Consider the following 22729-nt stretch of genomic DNA (forward strand, 5'->3'; position numbering starts at 1 on the left):
TTGATTATGTCATAATTAGGAAAAGCTAATAGGTCCCAACTCGATTATTCAATTCTAAGCGCCAAAGAATTAGCGTCCAAATTTTACGTACAGAATCTAATTTTCTCCCTTTCCAATGTCATAGAAACTTGAAATTTGGAAAGAGCATTGATTATGTCATAATTAGGAAAAGCTAATAGGTCCCAACTCGATTATTCAATTCTAAGCGCCAAAGCATTAGCGTCCAAATTTTACATACGGAATCTAGTTTTCTCGCTTCCCAATGTCATAGAAACTTGAAATTTGGCACAAGCATTGATTATGTCATGAATAGGAAAATCTCGCTTCCCAATGTCATAGAAACTTGAAATTTGGCACAAGCATTGATTATGTCATAAATAGGAAAAGTTAATGGGTCCCAACTCGATTATTCAATTCTAAGCGCCAAAGAATTAGCGTCCAAATTTTACGTACGGAATCTAATTCACTTCCTGATGTCATCTATATATATAAAAAGGAATGTATGTCTGTCTGTCTGTCCTTTTTTGTGCTACTACTCCATTCATCTAATCGCCATGAAACTTTGGGAAGTTTTTGAGTACACTCCTGGGAAGATTACTGGCATAGTACAACTATCCTGCGAGCATCGTCGACAGTTATGCCCCCCAGACAAAGATCGTTTGATTTCCATCTCAAGCAAGAAAACAAAAGGCATTACGAGCAACGGGATGAGTGTTCAACTACAAAATGATGCATCCGCCGAACGTTTCGCAAGACAATTGCTGGATATTGAGAATGCTGAGGTAAAATGAAAGCTGTGCTGTTACTTTTTGCAATTTCTTATACTGCTGAGGTAACATGAAAGCTGTGCTCTGATTGGTTGCTATTTCTTATACTGCTGAGGTAACATGAAAGCTGTGCTGTGATTGGTTGCTATATATTATCCCGCTGAGGTAACATGAAAGCTGTGCTGTGATTGGTTGCTATATATTATACTGCTGAGGTAACATGAAAGCTGCTGTGCTGTGATGGGTTGTTATATATTATACCGCTGAGGTTACTTGAAAGCTGCGCTGTGATTGGTTGTTATCTAGATATATAAAAACGAATGTATGTATGTATGTATGTCTGTCTTCGCAGCAACGCGCGACGGGTACGCTAGTATCTAAATAAATCTGCCCCACATATAACCAGTTTATTTAAAGAGGTTGTCCAACGGTTGTAAGCTATTGATGATCCATACTCAGAATAAAGGCCCATCTACACGCAAAGATAGGTTTTGAGTGATTGTTTTGCATAAACTGCTAATGGACACTAAAGCCCCATTTACAAGCAACGATTATTGCTAAAAATTTGTCCAAACGACAGCTTTTGACCGATAGCCATTGCGTGTAAATGCACACCCATCGTGCACTTAATGTGCACTCTTCGTTCATCACTGACTCCAGGTCAGCATAAAATCCTCATACCTGATAACAGGGTCAGCATGCTGTGTTCTCTGCAGGCAACCCTGATAGCATTGTATGCAGCCTGCTGGAGAACAAGGCAGATGTATTTACAGAGCAGACCACTGTTCTCTAAATACATGCAAATGAAGCTTATTAGCATCCAATAGCATCTCTCACTTTTCTTTTGCTTTTGACATACCCCTAAAATCCTTTTTTATTGCTTTTGGCCTCTGTTACAAGCCTCGGTCCATTATTAGGCCACCTGCAACAGGCGGGTCGGAGCCCACATGCGGGGACCCTGCATGCGGGATTCCCGCAGCGGAGTTCAATCCAGTGCCCAGATAGTGACCCCAGCTTACCTCTCTGCTAGTCTTCTTCTCTGCTGCGAATGTGCAGGAGCGCCGGCGCCCATGCGCAGTACAGAAGACACCTTGCCGTTGCTATGGTGATGACGTGGCTGCCGTCACCATTCTGCAATAACTTCAATAAAAGCCAACCGTGCATAGCCTGCACAAAATCGCAGCATGCTGCAATTTCTCCCCCGCAAGAGAAAAAAATTGCAGTCGATTTCCGCTTGTGGGCAGGAGCATGCTATGGGCTGGATTTGCTGCAGAATCCGGAGGCAGAATCCCACTCTGGATTTTGCAATGCAAATCCACTCGTGTGCAGGCGGCCTTAGATTTAGCTTTTCTGACACTTGCCCTACAGTTACCGCACACCACATTATATTCTTCTTAAGATATTACCCCCTCTTTCTAGTTGATAAACATATTTTCTTCATTTTTAACATCTGTTCAAGTTCTGTGTTTATCCATTCGGATTTCTTTATATGCTTCTTATTCTTCCTTCTTTTAGAGATTATTAACGATTGTGCTTTCAGAATCTCATTTCGCAATATTTCCCAACCTTCTTGGACATTTTTGTCCTTAAGAACATCCAGCCATTGAATTCTTCTACCCTCTTTCTAGGTTCATTAAAATCTGTCTTTCTGAAATCCGTTCTTGAGGTCTGAGTTTTCTCAGGCCTTCCTCCTCTTTTAATCCAAATTTCAAGGATAGCATGATCACTGCCTTCTAAGGTCCCAGCCACCCTTACTTCCTCAACCATTCCCTGGCTTTTGGTAATAATTAGGGCCAAGATATCAGATTCCCTTGTTTTCTCTTCTACCTTTTGAAAGATAAAGTTGTCAGTAAGAGCGGATAAGAATTTGTTGGATCCATTACTTTTACCTGAGAGAGATTCCCAATTCTGTATAGTTAAAATTTCCTGTGATCACTAGGTCATGCTTTTTTGAGAGCTTCTGCTGATGGAAAAGAGTTCATCCATATGTCCTGCTTGTCCAGGCGACCTATAATAAATGCCTACAATAGTGTCCTTTGTGTTGTTCTCTCCTTGTATTCTTACCCAAACAGTTTCTAGAGAACTGCCATGCTCTGAAGCTTGAATCTCTGTGGAGAATAATGTTTTCCTTACATACAACGCAATACCTCCTCCCCCTTTTTTAGCTCCGTTTCTTATAAATAAGTTGTATCCTTCAAGTCTTGTATTCCAATCATGTGTATCATTGCACCAAGTTTCCGTGATGCCTATGACATCATATTTCTCTACTTGTGTTAGGAGCTCCAATTCTCCTTGTTTGTTTCCCATACTCTGTGCATTTGTGTAAAAACATTTCAGTTTGTGATCGGTGTCTCATGCTCTCCTACTTTCCTTTTGAATTTTTTGTCTTTGTTCTTTCTCTCCACTTCTAATAGCAAGGTTCTCAAATGTATTAATTAGCTGTATATTTTTACCTGGCCTTTCCACTTCCTTTCACATATTGTTCTAGTATAAAGCTCTCCTAATGAGTGAAGCAAGGCGCCCACCAGTTTCTAGAGTTCAATATGCTTACCTGTTTTTGTAAGGCGCAGCCCATCTCTAGCAAGCAGTCCATCATATAGATAATTCACTCCATGGTCTAGAAATCGAAATCTTTGCAAATGACACCATCGACGTAGCTAGTTGTTCACCTCTAGAATCCTGTTGGATGTTCTTATTCCATGGCCATCCACTGGGAGCATGAATGAGAAGAACACCTGTGCTCCTAGTTCCTTTACCTTCTTTCTGATGTCTTCAAAGTCTCTGCAGATAATTGCAAGGTCTTTTTTGCAGTGTCATTTGTCCCTACATGTATTAGTAGGAATGGGTGGTGTTCTGTAGGACTGAAGAGTCTTGACAGCCTATCAGACACATTATGTCCATCCAGTTCGGCCTATTGCCTCCCCAATGTTGATCCAGAGGAAGGCAAAAAAACTTCCAATCAGATAGAAGCCAATTTTCCTAATTTAAGGGGAAAAAAATGCCGCCCAAAAATCTTTGGATCAACAACCCTTCAGAAGGAATTAGTGACTTTAACATGTAACATTGTAATGCTCAAGAAAGGCATCCAGGCCCCTCTTAAACGCTTATCGAGTTTGCTATCACCATGTCCTCAGGCAGAGAATTCCATAGCTGCTCTAACAGTAAAAACTCCCTTCTATATTGGTGTAAAATTCTTCTTTCCTCTAAATGTAGATGATGCCCCCTTGTTACAATCACAGTACTTGGTGTTAACAGATTCCATTCTGTATTGTCCCCTGATATATTAATAGATAGTTATTAGGTTGCCCCTCAGTTTGCCTTTTTTCTAAAGTAAATAACCCAAATTGGATAACCTTGATTTGTTTTGTAGTCCACCCTGTCCATTTATTACCTACTAGCGTACCCGTCGCACGTTGCTGCTAAGACAGACATACATACATACATACATTCGTTTTTATATATCTAGATAACAACCAATCACAGCGCAGCTTTCAAGTAACCTCAGCGGTATAATATATAACAACCCATCACAGCACAGCAGCTTTCATGTTACCTCAGCAGTATAATATATAGCAACCAATCACAGCACAGCTTTCATGTTACCTCAGCGGGATAATATATAGCAACCAATCATGTGCAGAATCCGGGAAAGTTCACGGAGGAAGATCGCGTCGGGGTGCAAATACGGAGGCCTCCGGTAAAAAGTTTCATCTCATCTCACCGATCGCATCGGTGAGGGGAGATGAACCTTCACCTTTTTTTTACTTTTACGTGATCGCCATTATCCATTGGATAATGGCAAACACGCGATCAGGAACCGCTCACCGCTGCCCCCCGTGAAATCTCCAGATTCTCGACTAAGTTTTGTAGCCAGGAGCAGGGAGATTTTAAATTACCCTGGCAATCCACAGCTTTTACGCTGCGCCTGCCATTGTGGTACGTCATTTCATCCTCCCTCACGGATATGATCCGTGGGGGGAGATGAAACGTAAGCTTTTTTAAACTTTTTTTAACTTTTTTAAACGTTTTTTTTTAACTTTTTACACATTTTTTTTTACTTTTTACACTTTTTTTTACTTTACATGATCACTGTTATCCATTAGGTAACAGTGATCATGTCCCCGGTATAATCTCTCTGCTCCTGGCTACACATAGCAGCCAGGAGCAGAGGGATTTTAAATTTCCCGGGGCTCGAGCCCCTTTGTGCACGCGCCCGATGATTGACATCGGGCGCGCATGCGCAGACGGGGACTTCGGGTCCTGGGACATCGGGGAGGACCGAGGTGAGTATTTTCACTTCCCCTCAACAACCCTTCAGAAGGAATTAGTGACTTTAACATGTAACATTGTAATGCTCAAGAAAGGCATCCAGGCCCCTCTTAAACGCTTATCGAGTTTGCTATCACCATGTCCTCAGGCAGAGAATTCCATAGCTGCTCTAACAGTAAAAACTCCCTTCTATATTGGTGTAAAATTCTTCTTTCCTCTAAATGTAGATGATGCCCCCTTGTTACAATCACAGTACTTGGTGTTAACAGATTCCATTCTGTATTGTCCCCTGATATATTAATAGATAGTTATTAGGTTGCCCCTCAGTTTGCCTTTTTTCTAAAGTAAATAACCCAAATTGGATAACCTTGATTTGTTTTGTAGTCCACCCTGTCCATTTATTACCTATTAGTTGCCTACCTTTGAACTCACTCAAGCTCTGATATATCCTTCTTGAGTACTGTTGCCCAAAAACTGTACACAATATTCCATGTGTGATTTGACCAGTGACTTGTAAAGAGGAAAAACAATGTTCTCATAATGTGCCTCTAGACCTCTTTTGATGTACCTAATGATCCTTATTACCTTGGCAGCAGCTGTCTGACATTGGCTGCTCCAGTTAAGCTTACCGTTAACTAAAATCCCAGAGTCCTTTTCCATGTCAGTTTTGCCCAGTGGTTTCCCATTTAGTGTGCAATGGTAACTTGTATAAGTCCCCTACCCATGTGCATAATCTGAAGAAAATAATGATCAGGAGGGCGCTCCAGCTGAAAACCAATACACAATAATAAGGGTGGGTAAACCGGTGAATATATGCGACTTACCCGGTGATAAGTGAGGACTGGACTGGCCCCACTATCACCTCCACATCCAAGCGAGCCTGTAGTAATATATATATACGCAGGTATATATATAAATAGGTGGTGGGGATTCGTAGCGCCAATCCAGGGGGGCTGGGTCTGGAGAGCTGCTGATGATGGTGGGTGCTATTGGCAAATAGTACCCACTACGGATGAGCCAGAGAGGTTGCACGTGAGTGCAAAAAAATGCATCAGCGCTGCTTACAGGGGTCTGTAATCGCACAAAGAATCCACCGAGTAGTAATAACAAAAAAGGATTCTTTATTAGGACGCACACGTCCTTTAGTGCAACGCGTTTCGTCTAAACAGACTTTGTCAAGCACACAAAAAGCATAGTATAAACTGTACACAGAGACATCACCTTATATACATATGTATCTATGAAGAGCAATGGAAAAAGAAAATGAAAGTACTTGCCCATGTTGCTACGTGGCGGCGGCCATGATGGGGGTGGGGATTGCAGGTCACCTGATAGCGTGATAGGTCACGTGATAGCGACGTGATGACGACAGGAGGCGTCATCAGGGAGGGGGCGGCGTTGTAGTATAACATTGCTTATTGACAGCCCAAAACATGCCTTACAGATGTTAAAAATGAATATACCAGTAAATTGGATAGGTTGGGTGAGCTCTATGTTAGTAATGAGCCCGTATGTGATGGCGGTAACGCCGCTAACCGGAATGGGACTGACGTAGGGGTCACATGTTATGAACAGGGGAGCGCGGCTTAAGGAGCCGGGTGACGTGATAGTAACACGTGTTGGACTGGGGCGTGTTTGTTTGAACGCAGAGCCCCGTGCTGGAGATGAGTGACGTAATGGTCACATGTTTTTTATCTAAACTTATACCACCCAAACCACGATGCATTTTCAGAAGAAACAAAACGCTAAAGAACTTGCTGGCTCCATCCTGCCCGAAAAAAGAGAAAAATGACATTCGATCAAAACAACAACAACAAAGGAAGAAGAGAAAAGATGGGGAGATAGGAGTCCACAAATGCGGAAAAAGCAAATGCAAGTGCTGTTTAAATATCTCAAAAGGGAGAAAAGAGATTACATTAAATAATGGAGAAACCTTGAACATCAAGCAATACTTATCATGCGAGACCAAATGTGTTATATACATGTTGGAGTGCACATGCGGTCTGAGATATGTGGGGAGAACCATCAATCCCCTTAGGGAACGTATCAACAACCATAGAAGTAACATCAAAAAAGGCTACGGGAAACATAGCGTTTCTAGACATTTTTCCACGCATCATAATAAAAATATGGAGGACCTCACGGTCACACCACTGGAGTACATTTATTCATGCTCTATTGAGCATCTGAGAGAGAAAGAGATGTATTTTGGGCTATCAATAATCAATGTTATACTACAACGCCGCCCCCTCCCTGATGACGCCTCCTGTCGTCATCACGTCGCTATCACATGACCTATCACGCTATCAGGTGACCTGCAATCCCCACCCCCATCATGGCCGCCGCCACGTAGCAACATGGGCGAGTACTTTCATTTTCTTTTTCCATTGCTCTTCATAGATACATATGTATATAAGGTGATGTCTCTTTGTACAGTTTATACTATGCTTTTTGTGTGCTTGACAAAGTCTGTTTAGACGAAACGCGTTGCACTAAAGGACGTGTGCGTCCTAATAAAGAATCCTTTTTTGTTATTACTACTCGGTGGATTCTTTGTGCGATTACAGACCCCTGTAAGCAGCGCTGATGCATTTTTTTGCACTCACGTGCAACCTCTCTGGCTCATGTGCATAATCTTACATCAGTGTTAAAAATAAATAATCTGTCAATCCGATCTGCAATGTGTCAAACTTGAGTTCCAGAAAGACAACACACCGTTTGACGATACCAGGCGTTGTGGCAGATTGCCCAGCCTGTCCCCCTAATAATTGAGGCTTCCACTACAAGAACCTGTCTAGCTTGCCCTGGGCTCCTATTCCCCTTCTTACAGGAGCAGACATCCACCTGGTGTTCAGAGACCATGGCATGCAGCAGTGCTAATCTTGTAATGGTATCCCTCTCATCTGCCAACTTTGCAAACTTGTTGGAGTGTGTCGGTTCAAGAGTAGTCTCTCTGGGCCTCTTCCCTCTACCTCTCTTTCCAACTGTCACCCCAGCTAGCTGCCTGATTATCCTGCACTGCCATGTAACCATCCACCCACACATCTACCCCACTGTTGCAAGCTCCTCATTAAGATCTAGGATCTCAGCTTCCAAATGTGCAACACGCTCACATTTCATACAGCATCTTGCATCCTGAAATGGCTGTACAAGGACTGTGTATGCAGCATCTAAGTAAGATGCACTAAAGGGGGGGAGACCAAGGGGATTGCAAGATGGATGTCACGGGTGGCTCTGCAATCTCTCCTGACAATGGCGACCAAGGTGCCCTACTCAGTCACCGCAAAGTGGCACAAATTATAGCTTTATTCTTACAATATATTCTTACAAGCTTGAGTTTTGGTAATACAATACAACAGAACAGTGGCAGTCTTGTGGAAGCTTGATAGAGCAAATGATTATGCAGTAGTACAACACTTTGTGGTACAGTTGAACTTGGATGAAATACAGGATTTCTCTTTAATGCTTCCTCTATTTGTATTTAGAGGTTACTCAGTAGAAATTCCTACAGGCCTAGTTATCTGTTGGGCTTACTGGAAGTTGATTATGTAATGACTGGAGCTTACCTTACTACCCCAGGCTTTGAATTCACCGGGTTTTGTGTAACTTACTGTTTTAGTGGAACGGGTCCCAAATCTTCTCCTCCTCACTGCTGGTAAACTAGGGAGCTGGAGAACCCTGACTTCCCTGCTGAATATTGTGTTGTAGCTGCTCGCTCTGCAGACCTCCTCCTCCGACTGCCTCTGCAGACTCCCCTACGCAGACTGACTCTAACTTCTCCTTCATTTCCTGTCTTGTTCCCACACTTTCTCCACCCCACCCCCCCTTCAGCATACCAGATCACTCTGAATTCTCACCATCCCACTCTACCAATCAATGAAGGCATGACATACAGCCAAAAAGCAGACAGCTGTTGCCAAGCTTTAAGCTTGGAAAGGAAAGAGTAAACAGGGTTTCTCCAATATACTGCACTTTCTTTGTCTTCTGGAAGCACATAGCAAAGTGTGCCAGGACAAATGATTGTGACTATTATGGAGGACCCTCTGGGCCACTACACATACATGGCACAAGATGTACATTGGATGATATTGTCAGTCATGGAGCACATTCTAAATGGGGATAGTACTGACAGATTAGATTAAAATTATTATATGCAAAAATTGAAATAAATAAGCAGTAATTAAGTAAAAGTTATTTTTCCAAAGTCTCTAAATCCAAAACCCCTAATCCCAAATCACACGCTTTTACAGGCAGTACACTTTAGAAGACAGTACACGTAGAATACAACTCACATGCTCACTTATGTTTTTATTTATATTATATGTATATTATATGTATTTCTGCTCCTCCTCTGTTTGGAAAGGATTTCACACAAAAGCAATAGTTGTTCATTGAATGGAGGCAGAGTACACCAGAGATCTCCTTTGGCTTCTCACCTCTATTCACTGTGAACAGGCAGTTATTCAAGGATGGACAACTGCCTGCGAGAGTCGCTCACAAGTCGCTTTGTTTTCAGTGAGCTGAAATTAAGTGACTAGTGACTACTGGGTGATTTTTCTCCGTGTCCAGCCTTGTATTTACATGTAACAACTATCAATGAAAATTGCTCATTTAAGTGATTTTTCAGCCGATAGTTGTCCTATGTAAAATCACCCTTACTCATGCTTCCTGGATTCCAGCAAGATTTAAAGAGCATTTATTTTGTGAGCAGGGAAAAAAATTCCCTGACATTCACATTGTTATTTCTATATCAATTAATTGTGCACAAGAGAGTTAAATGGGTACAATCAGAAAATAATGTATTGTACACCTCTTTTTAAAAATTAAAAAAAATATATATTGTGGCTTTATTTATTTATTTATTTTTTGCAATGATCCAAATAAAAAAATCTTGAAAAATTCTAGTTTTTACACTGGCCGCTAGAGCTTACACAATAAACCTATGGTGACGACAGTTCAGATCTGTAAAAATGTATTGGTCAGGCGAAACGTGTCTATTCTACAGAAGCGGAACTGCAGCCATAATACACTAACCTCTGACCGTTGGAATCAGCCAGAGGGGAGGAGAAAAGAGGGAGGGAGTTTAGCAGTCAGCTGCTAAACTCCATTCTCCGGCCACTGTCATTGGCTCCCGTAGGAGCCATGCAGCGGCCGACATATTCCGGCCCAAAAGATAGTTCCAGGACTATCTTTTGAACCTGACGTAAAAGCGTCCCGCACTATATTGGCCAGCCGGGCGCTTTTACATCACGTGGATCTGATGCATTAGGATCCTATGCATCAGATCACAGCGTATATCGGCCGAAAGTGAAAACGGTGGACCAATATATGTTCGTGGGAAAGAGGCCTAAGAAAAAATAAGTAGATTCATGTCATTATTGTTAGAGAGCAGTTGAATTAATGACTACCAGAGGCCTTCCTATGTGACTGTCCGTTTCCTGTCTTCCATGACTCAGTTGCCAGCTTTACTGTATTTTTCTATAAAGTGATCTGAGTTTGGTCTTGTTTATTGTGGGATGAGTTGCAGTTTTCATTAGTAAAATACTATGCTACATGCAACTTTTTTACCACTTTTTATTGTGTCTTTTGGGAGGCCGATGAATAGCAATTCTGGCTTTTTTTTGTTACACCATTCACCCTGTGGTATAACAGACATAATAATTTTATAGCGCAGGTCTTTATTGATGCAGCAATACTTAACATGTGTATTTTTTCATAAAAAGGGAGTTTTGTCGGGAAGAATAGAGTTGTTTTTTTGTTATTTAAACTTTGGTAGTATACATGTGTCCCAACCATCCCAAATTTAATAGGGCAATCACAGTTTCGGTCACTATTACTGTGAGGGAGTGCGGCACTCAGGAACTCAAATCCAATTCAGGTAGTTTTAGAAAAATCCAACGGTTTATTTTCACTCCATATTAGACATGCAACTTTTCGACCTACACGGTCTTTGTCAAGCATGCTTCGCATGTCGAAAATGGAGTGAAAATAAACCTTTGGATTTTTCTAAAACTACCTGAAGTGGATTTGAGTTCCTGAGTGCCGCACCCTTTTACAGTTGCTGGATTTATCTCTGGAGACAGTGGAGTCGTCAATCATTTGGTAGCTGGCACCAAATCTGTGTTTTTCTTCCCCACTGCGTGGTTATCAAACGGTGTGCCACTGGCTAACTTCTTGTTTCTTCTATTACCGTGAGGGGGTCACTGAAGAGCACTAATAGGGGAAATAGAGGGTGTGGCTTAGTGTAAAAGGGATGTGGCCTGTCTTAAAAATTTGGAGCAGCGTGCAAAGTTGTCCTCTTTTCTTTGCTCAAAAGATGGAAGTTACTATACTAGGTAATACACAACTGTACGTCAACTATATGCTGTTTTTGATGAACCTGTGTTTTTGTGTATTTTTATACTGGTGTATATTATTATATTCAAGCTTTGTTCTGTTGCCATATCTATATAGTAAGCTTTGGTCGGATGCTATCTATGTAAGTATTAAGATTGGTTCTCTTTTCATATCTCTGTAGTAAGGTTGGTTCTGGTACCGTATCTATGGTAAGCTTGGTTCTTGTGATGTATCTATGTAGTAAGCTCAGTTCTGGTGCCTGACAACTATCTAGCAGACAGCAGTCTAAATTGTATGCACAGCAGCTTTAACCTGACTCTCCAGTAGGGACGTGAGCACTAAAAGTGTCTAGGACAGCATGAACTCTAAATACGGCCCTGCAGACAGGTTCAATGGTGTTGAGATCAGGACTCTGTGGGGGCCATATCATCACTTTCAGGACTTCTTGTTCTTCTGTATGCTGAAGATAATTCTTAATGATATTGGCTGTACAAGGTTACTACAAATGATTTCCTGATTTGCAATACTTATAACTCACGTTTAATAACACTGTTGGCAGATGGCAGATGAGGGGGATGCCATTACAGAGCCAGCACCGCTGCAGCACGACATGCCCTCTGAACGCCAGGGAGATGACTGCTTTAGTGAGATGGGGACGGGGAGCGCAGGGCAGGCTAGATAGGTGCTAGTGGTGGGGGACTCAATTATAAGGGGGATAGATAGGGCAATCTGCCATAAAGACCGGGATCGTCGAACGGTGTGTTGTCTTCCTGGCGCTCGAGTTCAACACATCGCGGATTGGATTGACAGATTACTGGGAGGGGCTGGTGAAGATCCAGCGGTTATGGTACACGTTGGCACCAATGAACAAATTAGAGGTCAATGGAGGTCAATGGAGGGTACTCAAAAATGATTTCAGGGACTTAGGGCCCAAGCTTAGGGCTGGGACCTCCAGGGTATTTTTCTCGGAAATACTACCTGCACCTAAAGCCACAATAGAAAGGCAGCAGGATCTTAGGGAGGTAAACAAGTGGCTCCGGAGTTGGTATAAGAAGGAGGGATTTGGGTTCCTGGAAAACTGGGCTAACTTTGCTGTCGGCTACAGGTCTGCATCTTAATGGGGAGGGTGCAGCTGTGCTGGGTGAGAAGATGGCTAGAAGGCTGGAGGAGTGTTTAAACTAGGGACTGGGGGAGGCCAAAAAGAGAAATAATGGGGTAGTCAGTGTAGCTAGCAACCTGGGTCTAAGCAATCAGCCAATAGTACCATTAGTAACAAAATGAATTTAAAGAACGAAAAAAACTGTATTAATTGTATGACCATGAATGCAAGAAGTCTGATCGGTAAAGTGGGTGAGCTTGAAGCAAGAATGACTGATGAAAACTATGATATAGTCGGAATAATGGAAACATGGCTTGATGATAAGTGCAATTGGGCAGTGAATTTATAGGGTTACAACCTCTTTAGAAGAGATCGTGGAAACCATAAAGGGGGAGGGGTATGTCTGTACGTTAAATAGTACTTAATGCCGAGGCTACGGGAGGATATAAGGGCAGGAGGTGAACATGTGGAATCTCTATGGGTAGAAATATAGGGAGAAAAAAATAACAAAATCCTGAGAGGGGTTTTCTATAGGCCACCAAAAGCAGCAGAAGAAACTGAAACCTTACTTTTAAGGCAGATAGAAGAGGTGTCAATCCGCAACAAAGTAATTATCATGAGAGACTTTAATTATCCGGATATACCATGGGAAAACGAGACCTGCAATTCTCATAGGGGTGATAAATTCTTGAGAACAATTAAAGATAACTACCTTATCCAACTTGTGCTGGAGCCAACTAGAGGGAGGGCCACTCTGGACTTAGTACTAACTAACAAACTGGACCAAATAATGGGGGTACAGGTTGAGGGGCACTTGGGGAAAAGTGACCAGACTATAATCAACTTCCAGCTGTCATTCAATAAGAAGCCTTATCAGGGAGCAACAAATAAACTAAACTTTAGTAAAGCTAAATTTGATCAGCTCAGAACTACCATCCGTAACATTAATTGGGACAACACTCTCAAAAATATCAGTACAAACGACAAATGGGAAAAGTTTAAAAGGATCCTAAACACATCATGTGAGCAGTTCATTCCCTTTTAAAAATAAAAGAACTTCAAGTAAAAGGAAACCATTGTAACATAGTAACATAGTTTGTAAGACCAAATGAAGACAATGTCCATCTAGTCCAGCCTGCTTTATCCTTCTGTGTTGTTGCTCCAGAGGAAGGCAAAAAAAAACCCAAGAGCAAAAGCCAATTAGCCCTTTTGGAGGAAAAATTCCTTCCCGACTAATGGCAATCAGACTAATCCCTGGATCAACCTCTAATAGTTCCTACCTGCCTGTATACTCTGATTAGACAGACAAAGAGAGAAAGACAGAGAGAGAGAAAGACAGACAGAGAAAGACAGAGAGAGAGAGAAAGACAGGCAAAGAGAGAGAAACCTTAAGAGGCAGAAGCCAATTAGCCCTTTTGGGGGAAAATTCCTTCCCGACTCTCTAATGGCAATCAGACTAATCCCTGGATCAACCTCTAATAGTTCCTACCGGCCTTTATACCGGGATTAACAATTACCCTAAGATTTATATCCTGTTATATCCTTCCACTCCAGAAAGACATCAAGTCCCCTTTTAAACTCCTCTATGGATTTTGCCATCACCACATCCTCAGGCAGAGAGTTCCACAGCCTAACTGCTCTTACAGTAAAGAACCCCTTTCTGTGTTGGTGATGAAACCTGCTTTCCTCTAGACGTAGCGGATGCCCTCTTGTTACCGTCGCAGTCCTGGGTATAAACAGATCATGGGAGAGATCCTTGTATTGCCCCCTCATGTATTTATACATAGTTATTTAATCGTCCCTTAGACGTCTTTTTTCTAGAGTAAATAATCCCAGTTTGGAAAGCCTCTCTGGGTATTCCAGTCCCATCATTCCATGTATTAGTTTAGTTGCCCTTCTTTGAACCCCCTCCAGCACTGTAACATCTTTGCACCGGTGACCAGAACTGTACGCAGTTTTCCACGTGAGGCCTGACAAGTGCCTTATATAGTGGGAGAATAATGTTCTCATCCCTCAACCCTATACCTCTTTTAATGCACCCCAAGACTTTATTACCTTTTGCAGCTGCTGACTGGCATTGGTTACTCCAGTTTAGTCTACAATCCACTAGTACCCCCAAGTCTTTTTCCACCTCACTTTTCCCTAGCAGTACCCCATTTAGTGTATATTGGTGACATCCGTTAGTCCTGCCCATGTGCATAACCTTACATTTTTCAACATTGAAAGGCATTTGCCATTTTTCTGCCCAAGCCCCCAGCTTATCTAGGTCCGTTTGAAGCCGTACCTTGTCCTCCGTTGCATTAATTATATTGTATAATTTTGTGTCATCTGCAAATATTGATACTTTACTGTGCAGTCCCTCTATCAGGTCGTTGATAAATATATTGAACAGAATGGCCTACCACTGAACCCTGTGGCACCCCACTAGCGACGGTAGCCCAATCAGAGTATGAACCATTTCTTACCATGCTCTGCTTTCTGTCTTTGAGCCAATTCTTTACCCACATACAGACATTTTCACCCAATCCGAGCTGCCTCATTTTGTATATCAAGCTATTATGCGGCACGGTGTCAAATGCTTTAGAGAAGTCCAGATATACGAGATCAATAGACTCTCCCAGGTCCAGCTTAGAGCTTACTTCATCATAGAAGCTGATCAGATTGGTCTGACATGATCGACCTTTCATGAATCCATGCTGTTCATGAAGGGTCGTTGTTCTCCTTGAGGTACTCTTCGATGGCGTCTCTCAGAAGCCCCTCGAATATTTTTCCCGTTACTGAAGTAAGACTTACCGGCCTGTAGTTACCAGGCTCACTTTTTGTCCCCTTTTTGTAAATTGGAATCACGTTGACAATGCGCCAATCCAATTGTACAACCCCGGTCTTGATAATATCCACAAATATTTGATACAGCGGCCTAGCTATCACATCACTTAGTTCCTTTAGTACTCTTGGATTTATTCCATCTGGGCCTGGCGATTTATCGATTTTAATCTTTTTAACCGGTTCCGCACTTCCTCCTGCGTTAGGTATGATATATTTTGTGAGGGGTTCATTTTATTCCCCTGCATCTCATGTGGAATTTTCTTTTTGTTTGTAAATATGCTTGAAAAGAAACTATTTTGTATATTTGCCTTCCCTCCATCATCTTTAATGATTTCTCCTGCATTATTTGTTAAAGGGCCAGTGCTCTCAGTGCAAATCCTTTTGCTGTTAATATAGTTGAAAAATAGTTTTGGGTTGTTTTTGCTCTGTTTTGCGATCAGTCTTTCTGCCTCCTCCTTAGCAATTTTGATCTTATCTTTGCAAATTTTGGTTTTTTTCCCTGTACGATTTTAGCGCTTCTTCGCTGCCTTCTTGCTTTAGAAATTGTTTTCATTTATTGCCTCTCTTTCCGTCTTGTCGAGCCACATTGGTTTCCTTTTACTCAAAGTTCTTTTATTTTTAAAGAGAATGAACTGCTCACATGAGGTGATTAGGATCCTTTTAAACTTTTCCCATTTGTACTCTGTACTGATATTTTTGAGGGTGTTGTCCCAATTAATGTTACCGATAGTAGTTCTAAGCTGATCAAATTTTGCTTTACTAAAGTTTAGTCTATTTGTCACTCCCTGATAAGGCTTCTTATTGAATGACAGCTGGAGGTTGATTATATTCTGGTCACTGTTCCCCAAGTGCCCCTCAACCTGTACCCCCTTTATTTGGTCCGGTTTGTTAGTCAGTTCTAGGTCCAGAATGGCCCTCCCTCTTGTTGGTTCCTGCACAAGTAGGGTAAGGTTATCTTTAATTGTTCTCAAGAGCCTATCACCCCTATGAGATTTGCAGGTTTCGTTTTCCAATATTATATCTGGATAATTAAAGTCCCCCATAATAATTACTTCATTGCGGTTTGACACCTCTTCTATCTGCCTTAATAGTAAGGTTTCAGTTTCTTCTGTTGCTTTTGGTGGTCTATAGAAAACCCCTATCAGGATTTTGTTATTTTTTTCTCCCTGTATTTCTACCCACAGAGATTCCACGTGTTCATCTCCTGCCCTATATCTTCTCGTAGCCTTGGCAATAAGTACGATTTAACGTACAGACATACCCCTACCCCTTTATGGCACCCACGGTCTCTTCTGAAGAGATTGTAACCCTGTAAATTCGCCGCCCAATCGCACTTATCATCAAGCCATGTTTCTGTTATTCCAACTATAACATTGTTTTCATCAGCAATTCTCGCTTCAAGCTCACCCACTTTACCGATCAGACTTCTTGCATTCATGGTCTTACAATTTATGCAGTTTTTTTTGTTCTTTAAATTCGCTTTGTTGCTAATGGTACTATTGGCTGATCTGTCAGTTCTAACTGTACTAACCCCACCCCCTGCTCGACCCCCATTCCCATTGCTTAGACCCAGGTCGCTAGCTACACTGACTACCCCATTATTTCTCTTTTTGCCCTCCCCCCAGTCCCTAGTTTAAACACTCTTCTCCCCCAGCACAGCTGCACCCTCCCCATTAGGATGCAGACCGTCCCTATGATAGAGCCTGTAGCCGACAGCAAAGTCAGCCCAGTTCTCCAGGAGCCCAAACCCCTCCTTCTTACACCAACTCCGGAGCCATTTATTTACCTTCCTAAGATCCTGCTGCCTTTCTAGTGTGGCCTTAGATGCAGGTAGTATTTCCAAGAAAACTGTCCTGGAGGTCCCCGCCCTAAGCTTGGACCCTAAGTCCCTGAAATCATTTTTGAGTGCCCTCCATTGACCTCTAATTTGTTCATTGGTGCCAACGTGTACCATGACCGCTGGATCCTCTCCAGCCCCTCCCAGTAATCTGTCAATCCGATCCGCAATGTGTCAAACTCGAGCGCCAGGAAGACAACACACCATTTGACAATCCCGGTCTTTATGGCAGACTACCCTATCTGTCCCCTTATAATTGTGGCTCGACAAGACGGTAAAGGGGGCAATAAATGAAAAAAAGAAAGCGTTCAAACTACTAAAGCAAGACGGCAGCGAAGAAGCGCTAAAATCGTACAGGGAAAAAAACTAAATATGCAAAGATAAGATCAAAATTGCTAAGGAGGAGGCTAAAAGACTGATCGCCAAAGAGAGCAAAAACAACCCAACTATATTAACAGCAAAAGGATTTGCACCAAGAGCACTGGCCCTTTAACACATAATGCAGGAGAAATCATTGAAGATGATTGAGGGAAGGCAAAACTATGAAACTATGAATATTTTTCAGTAACTGGAAAAATATTCTAGGGGTTTCTGAGAGACGCGATCGAAGAATACCTCAAGGAGAACAACAGAATAACTCCTCACCAGCATGGATTCATGAAGGGTCGATCATGTGAGACCAATCTGATCAGCTTCTACGATGAAGTAAGCTCTAGGCTGGACCTGGGAGAGTCTATTGATCTTGTATATCTGGAATTTTCTAAAGCATTTGACACCGTGCTGCATAATAGCCTGATATATAAAATGAGACAGCTCGGATTGGGTGAAAACATGTGTATTTGGGTAAAGAATTAGCTCAGAGATAGAAAGCAGAGGGTGGTAATAAACGGTTCATACTCTGATTGGGCCACCGTTGCTAGTGGGGTGCTACAGGGTTCAGTATTGGGCCCCATTCTGTTCAATATATTTATCAACAACCTGATAAAGGGGCTGCACAGTAAAATATCAATATTTGCAGATGACACAAAATTATACAATATAATCAATGCAACGGAGGACAGTGTATGACTACAAATGGACCTAGATAAGCTGGGGGCTTGGGCAGAAAAATGGCAAATGCAGTTCAATGTTGATAAATGTAAAGTTATGCACATGGGCAGGAGAAACGGATGTCAATAATATACATTAAATGGGGTACTGCTAGGGAAAAGTGAGATGGAAAAAGGCCTGGGGGTACTAGTGGATTGTAGATTAAACTGGAGTAACCAATGCCAGTCAGCTGCTGCAAAAGCTAATAGTCTTGAGGTACATTAAAAGAGGTATAGGGGCGAGGGACGAGAACATTATTCTACCGCTATGTAAGGCACTTGTCAGGCCCCACATGGAATACTGTGTACAGTTCTGGTCAGTGGTGCTCAGGAAAGATGTTACAGTGCTTGAGGAGGTTCAAAGAAGGGCAACTAAACTAATACATGGAATGAAGGGACTGGAATACCCAGAGAGGTTATCCAAATTGGGATTATTTACCCTGGAAAAAAGACGGCTAAGAGGTAATCAAATAACTATGTATAAATACATGAGGGGACGATACAAGGATCTCTCCCATGATCTGTTTATACCCAGGACTGTGACTGTAAGAAGAGGGTATCTGCTACGTCTAGAAGAAAGCAGGTTTCATCGCCAACACAGAAAAGAGTTCTTTACTGTAAGAGCAGTGAGACTGTGGAACTCTCTGCCTGAGGATGTGGTGATGGCAAAATCCATAGAGGAGTTTAAAAGGGGACTTCATGCCTTTCTAGAGGGGAAGGATATAACAGGATATAAATCTTAGGGTAATTGTTAGTCCCAACATAAAGGCCGGTAGGAACTATTAGATGTTGATCCAGGGATTAGTCTGATTGCCATTATGGAGTCGGGAAGGAATTTTCCCCCAAAAGGGCTAATTGGCTTCTGCCTCTTGGGGTTTCTCTCTCTTTGTCTGTCTTTCTCTCTCTGTCTGTCTTTCTCTCTCTCTGTCTTTCTCTCTTTGTCTTTCTCTCTCTCTGTCTATCTCTTTGTCACTCTCCGCCTGCCTCTCTCTTTCTATCTGCCTCTTTCGCTGTCTCTCTCTCTATATCGCCCCTTCTTTCTGTCCCTATTGCTCCCTCTGTCCATCGCTTTCGTTCTGCCTCTCTATCGCTCTTGTTCTGTGTTGTTGAAATTGTTTCTGTGTTGTCTATCGCTCTCTCTCTGTCTATCGCTCTCTCTCTATCGCTCTCTCTCTGTTTCTCTCTATTGCTATCTCTATTTGTCTTTCTATTGCTATCTCTGTCTGTCTCTCTATTGCTCTCTCTCTCTGTTTCTCTATCACTCTCCCTCTGTTTCTCTATCACTCTTTCTCTCTCTGTTTATTGCTCTCTTTCTGTTTCTCTCTCTATCGCTCTGTTTGTCTGTCTATTGCTCTTTCTGTCTCACTATCTCTCTTTCTGTCTTTCACTTTCTCTGTGTTTCTATTGCTCTTTCTCTCACTGTCTCTCTATCGCTCTCTCAGTCTGTCTCTCTATTGCTCTCTCTGTCTCTCTATTGTTGTCTCTCTCAATCGCTGTCTATCACTCTTTCCCTCACTGTCTCTCTCTCTATTACTCTGTCTCTCACTGTCTCTATCGCTTCTTCTCTGTCTCTCTATCGCTCTTTCTCACACTGTCTCTATCATGCTCTCTGTCTCTATCACTCTCTCACTCTGTCTATTGTTGTCTTTCTCTCCATCGCTGTCTCTCCATCGCTCTTTTTCTCACTGTCTCTCTATTGCTCTCTCTATCACTCTCTATTACTCTCTACTGCTGTCTCTCTATCTCTCTTGGCTGGGAAGTGTATGGTGCCGCTTAGCGGTAGATGCTGCGTTGCTTAGCAACACTTCACTCATTCCAGCGTATCCCTAGAGCACAGCAGAGCACACCCATGGACTTAACATTGTAACTTTCAACCCACCTGACAGGTCCCTGAATGTATTAAACTCACATTTGATGATTTTATGGCATCAGTGAGCATGTGTGTCATTTAATGACACCAACATAATACACCAAAGTTAAAACAAAGGGGTCAAAGTGTGGTGCAAGAAAAAGCATGTAGGCTTATTTATATTAGAAGTCAGTTTATATGCTTATATGCCAAGAGTTGTGGGAGTACACAAAGTCTGGACAAAACTCAAAAGAGGAAGAGATTGAGATTTCCTTTCTTACCACAATATTTCATGTCTCCAGATCCCGTCTTCTCTTTCATCCAGGCTGCTACAAGAAGAGTCACAATATTTAAAAAAAAACAAACAATAGGCTTGCACAGGGTTCTAGTATGCTACTCTAGTTTTATTAGTCACTTAGGAATTGGTACCTGACTTCCAAATGTCCAAATGAGCATATAAGACATCTCCACACAATGGGGACCGGTCTCTAAAGCTATCTTCTGTCAGTGCACATAAGTCTCTCCCTGTTAAGTCTTGGAAGCTGCGACCCACTTGCGGCAGACGATATTGGTGCTCTGTCCATAGTATCCACTTCTGAACATTACCCGAGGACCATTCCATGGGATCTGATTTAAAAGGAAAAATTCTTAGACTTGTAATATGTATTTTCATGTGTGTTATAAGCAATTTGATTTTCATTCATTATTATGTAATTATTTCACTTAATTTGATACAATCACTGGATAGTTAAAATTAATCAACAAAAGTCTCATTGTTGCCTAGGCCTAAAAAACCTCTACAAGATCGCAGCAAAAAAATATGTTGTCATTTCATGAATTCTCATTCATTTTCAGCAGGACGGTACCCAAAATATCTCACCAGACAGGTATCACAGTTGCAAAACAATACAAATGCTGCCATGACATGTAAATCACCAAATCACACAGTAACACATTTGTCTAATAAACTAATCAAATACTAAACATTGAATTGCCAAACATCCATATATCCATATAAGCGTAATATAATACAAGCACAGTTTAAGTGTATGATCACGTGGCAGAAATGTTTGCGATTGTTCCATAGATTTAATGGGTTTGTAGAAATCCATACACAAGCTGCAGAATCATACTATAAGACCACTTTCAGAAGACAGTTTTTAGTCAGTATTTTGAATCTGTAGTTGTTATGCAGAATCAATAAGCCCACATTGACAAAAAGTTGTCACGTGAAAAGGACTTTCGGATAGCCAACCAACTTGAATAATTGTCAGCCAAAACCTCTAATTTTGGTCTAAACTGCTCAAACATGTTTCAATGACACTGGGCAAAGTACAAACAATATTTCTCTTTAGAAAATTGTTTCATTGAAAGATTGTCCTTTTAATTACTCTCCAATAACACAGCCAACTTCGTTTTAGACTACAACTGTTTGTCATTAGTCAGCTAAAACTTTGTTTGTTGTTAAATTACATCTGATGAACAAACATTGTGGGTAAAATCATCCATTTTGACAAACTTAAGACGAAGGGCTCCTTTCCACTGGCGAGGTAATCGCACATTTTCAGTGCGATGCGAGAGTGCGAGCTCTTGCAGGAAAGTCCCACACATGTTGTTCTATGACAACCTTTCCACTAGCGATGTTTAAGGGCAAGCTGCGATGCGAGGATTGAAAATCGCAGCAGTAGGATTGTTTCAGCGTTTTGCATTTTTCTGTCACCCATAGAGAGCAATGGAAAACGAGATGTCTCGCATCGCAACGCAAAAGCTTGCGTTTTTGCAGCGCTGCGATTTTAACATTGCGATTTTCTCGCAGCGATATCGCTATCGCCAGTGGAAAGGAGCCCTAAGACCTCTTTCACACAACCGTATGCACCGTAAAATTGCATGAATGAAGAATAGCCACGCTCAAGTCCCGAACTTTAGCAGCATATTTTATGCCGTTTGCACAGACGGCTACTGCATATCAGCAAAAAAGAAAATACGCTGCAGTGCGGAAATCCTTCAATCGGCAGCTATCCTTGGAATGACTACTGATGCTTAAATAGAGCCAGCTCTGTCCTTTTCCCAGCACTGGACGCAGGTAAATTCCCTCCCCCTCCCTTTTTTCAGTTCCCATAGGAGTCTATGGGAGCTTCCAGTGTATCTCGGTGAAATATAGGACAAGTCCTATCTTTGGACGCAGCGTTTAAAATTGGTGACCGAAAATGGTCGCCTATGTGCTGTTTTTGCTGGCGCAATTTTTTTTTCGCAGCCAAAAAACGTTTGTCTGAATAAATATAGTGGAAGGCTTCAGATGGTTACGGTTGTTGCCTGAGTTTTTGACGTAGCGAAATAGCTGCGTATATACAGTCATATGAATCAGGCCTAATATGTATGCCCACATATAGACAGAAGATATTCCTCCCAACTTCCCCACAAAAATATTTTTTCAGTAGGGAAACTGGATTAAGCTGCTGCCAGATTTCTTATCTCTTGTGGGAACAAAGAATTAGGAATGTTAAAATCCAACATGGTTGCTCTTCTTTCCCCCAACATGTGCAGTCAGGGAAGAGCCAGGACAGTCCCACACACATTAGATAGTCAGCTGGTTCCACCAAAATCATTGGGTTCCCCCAATATACATTTAATGTGGTCTCACACGCTACATTTTTTTGG

General features: G+C 41.9%; 1 protein-coding gene across 5 annotated transcripts in view; it reads right to left on the reverse strand.

The window, feature by feature from the left end:
* The window catches only part of SPDEF (SAM pointed domain containing ETS transcription factor), a 212573-nt gene that overhangs the window by 78992 nt on the left and 110852 nt on the right, over positions 1 to 22729 (reverse strand). For 4 of the 5 annotated variants that reach the window (XM_066608772.1, XM_066608780.1, XM_066608764.1 and 1 more), the window contains exons 3-4: positions 20501 to 20698; positions 20353 to 20400 (exon numbers count right to left, since the gene is read on the reverse strand). In XM_066608772.1, coding sequence (XP_066464869.1) covers positions 20353 to 20400; positions 20501 to 20698 — 246 coding nt within the window. The remainder of the gene's footprint in view (positions 1 to 20352; positions 20401 to 20500; positions 20699 to 22729) is intronic. The other variant, XM_066608788.1, reaches the window with a different exon arrangement.

This window comes from Eleutherodactylus coqui, chromosome 1 (genome assembly GCF_035609145.1).
Source record: "Eleutherodactylus coqui strain aEleCoq1 chromosome 1, aEleCoq1.hap1, whole genome shotgun sequence".
Taxonomy (NCBI): domain Eukaryota; kingdom Metazoa; phylum Chordata; class Amphibia; order Anura; family Eleutherodactylidae; genus Eleutherodactylus; species Eleutherodactylus coqui.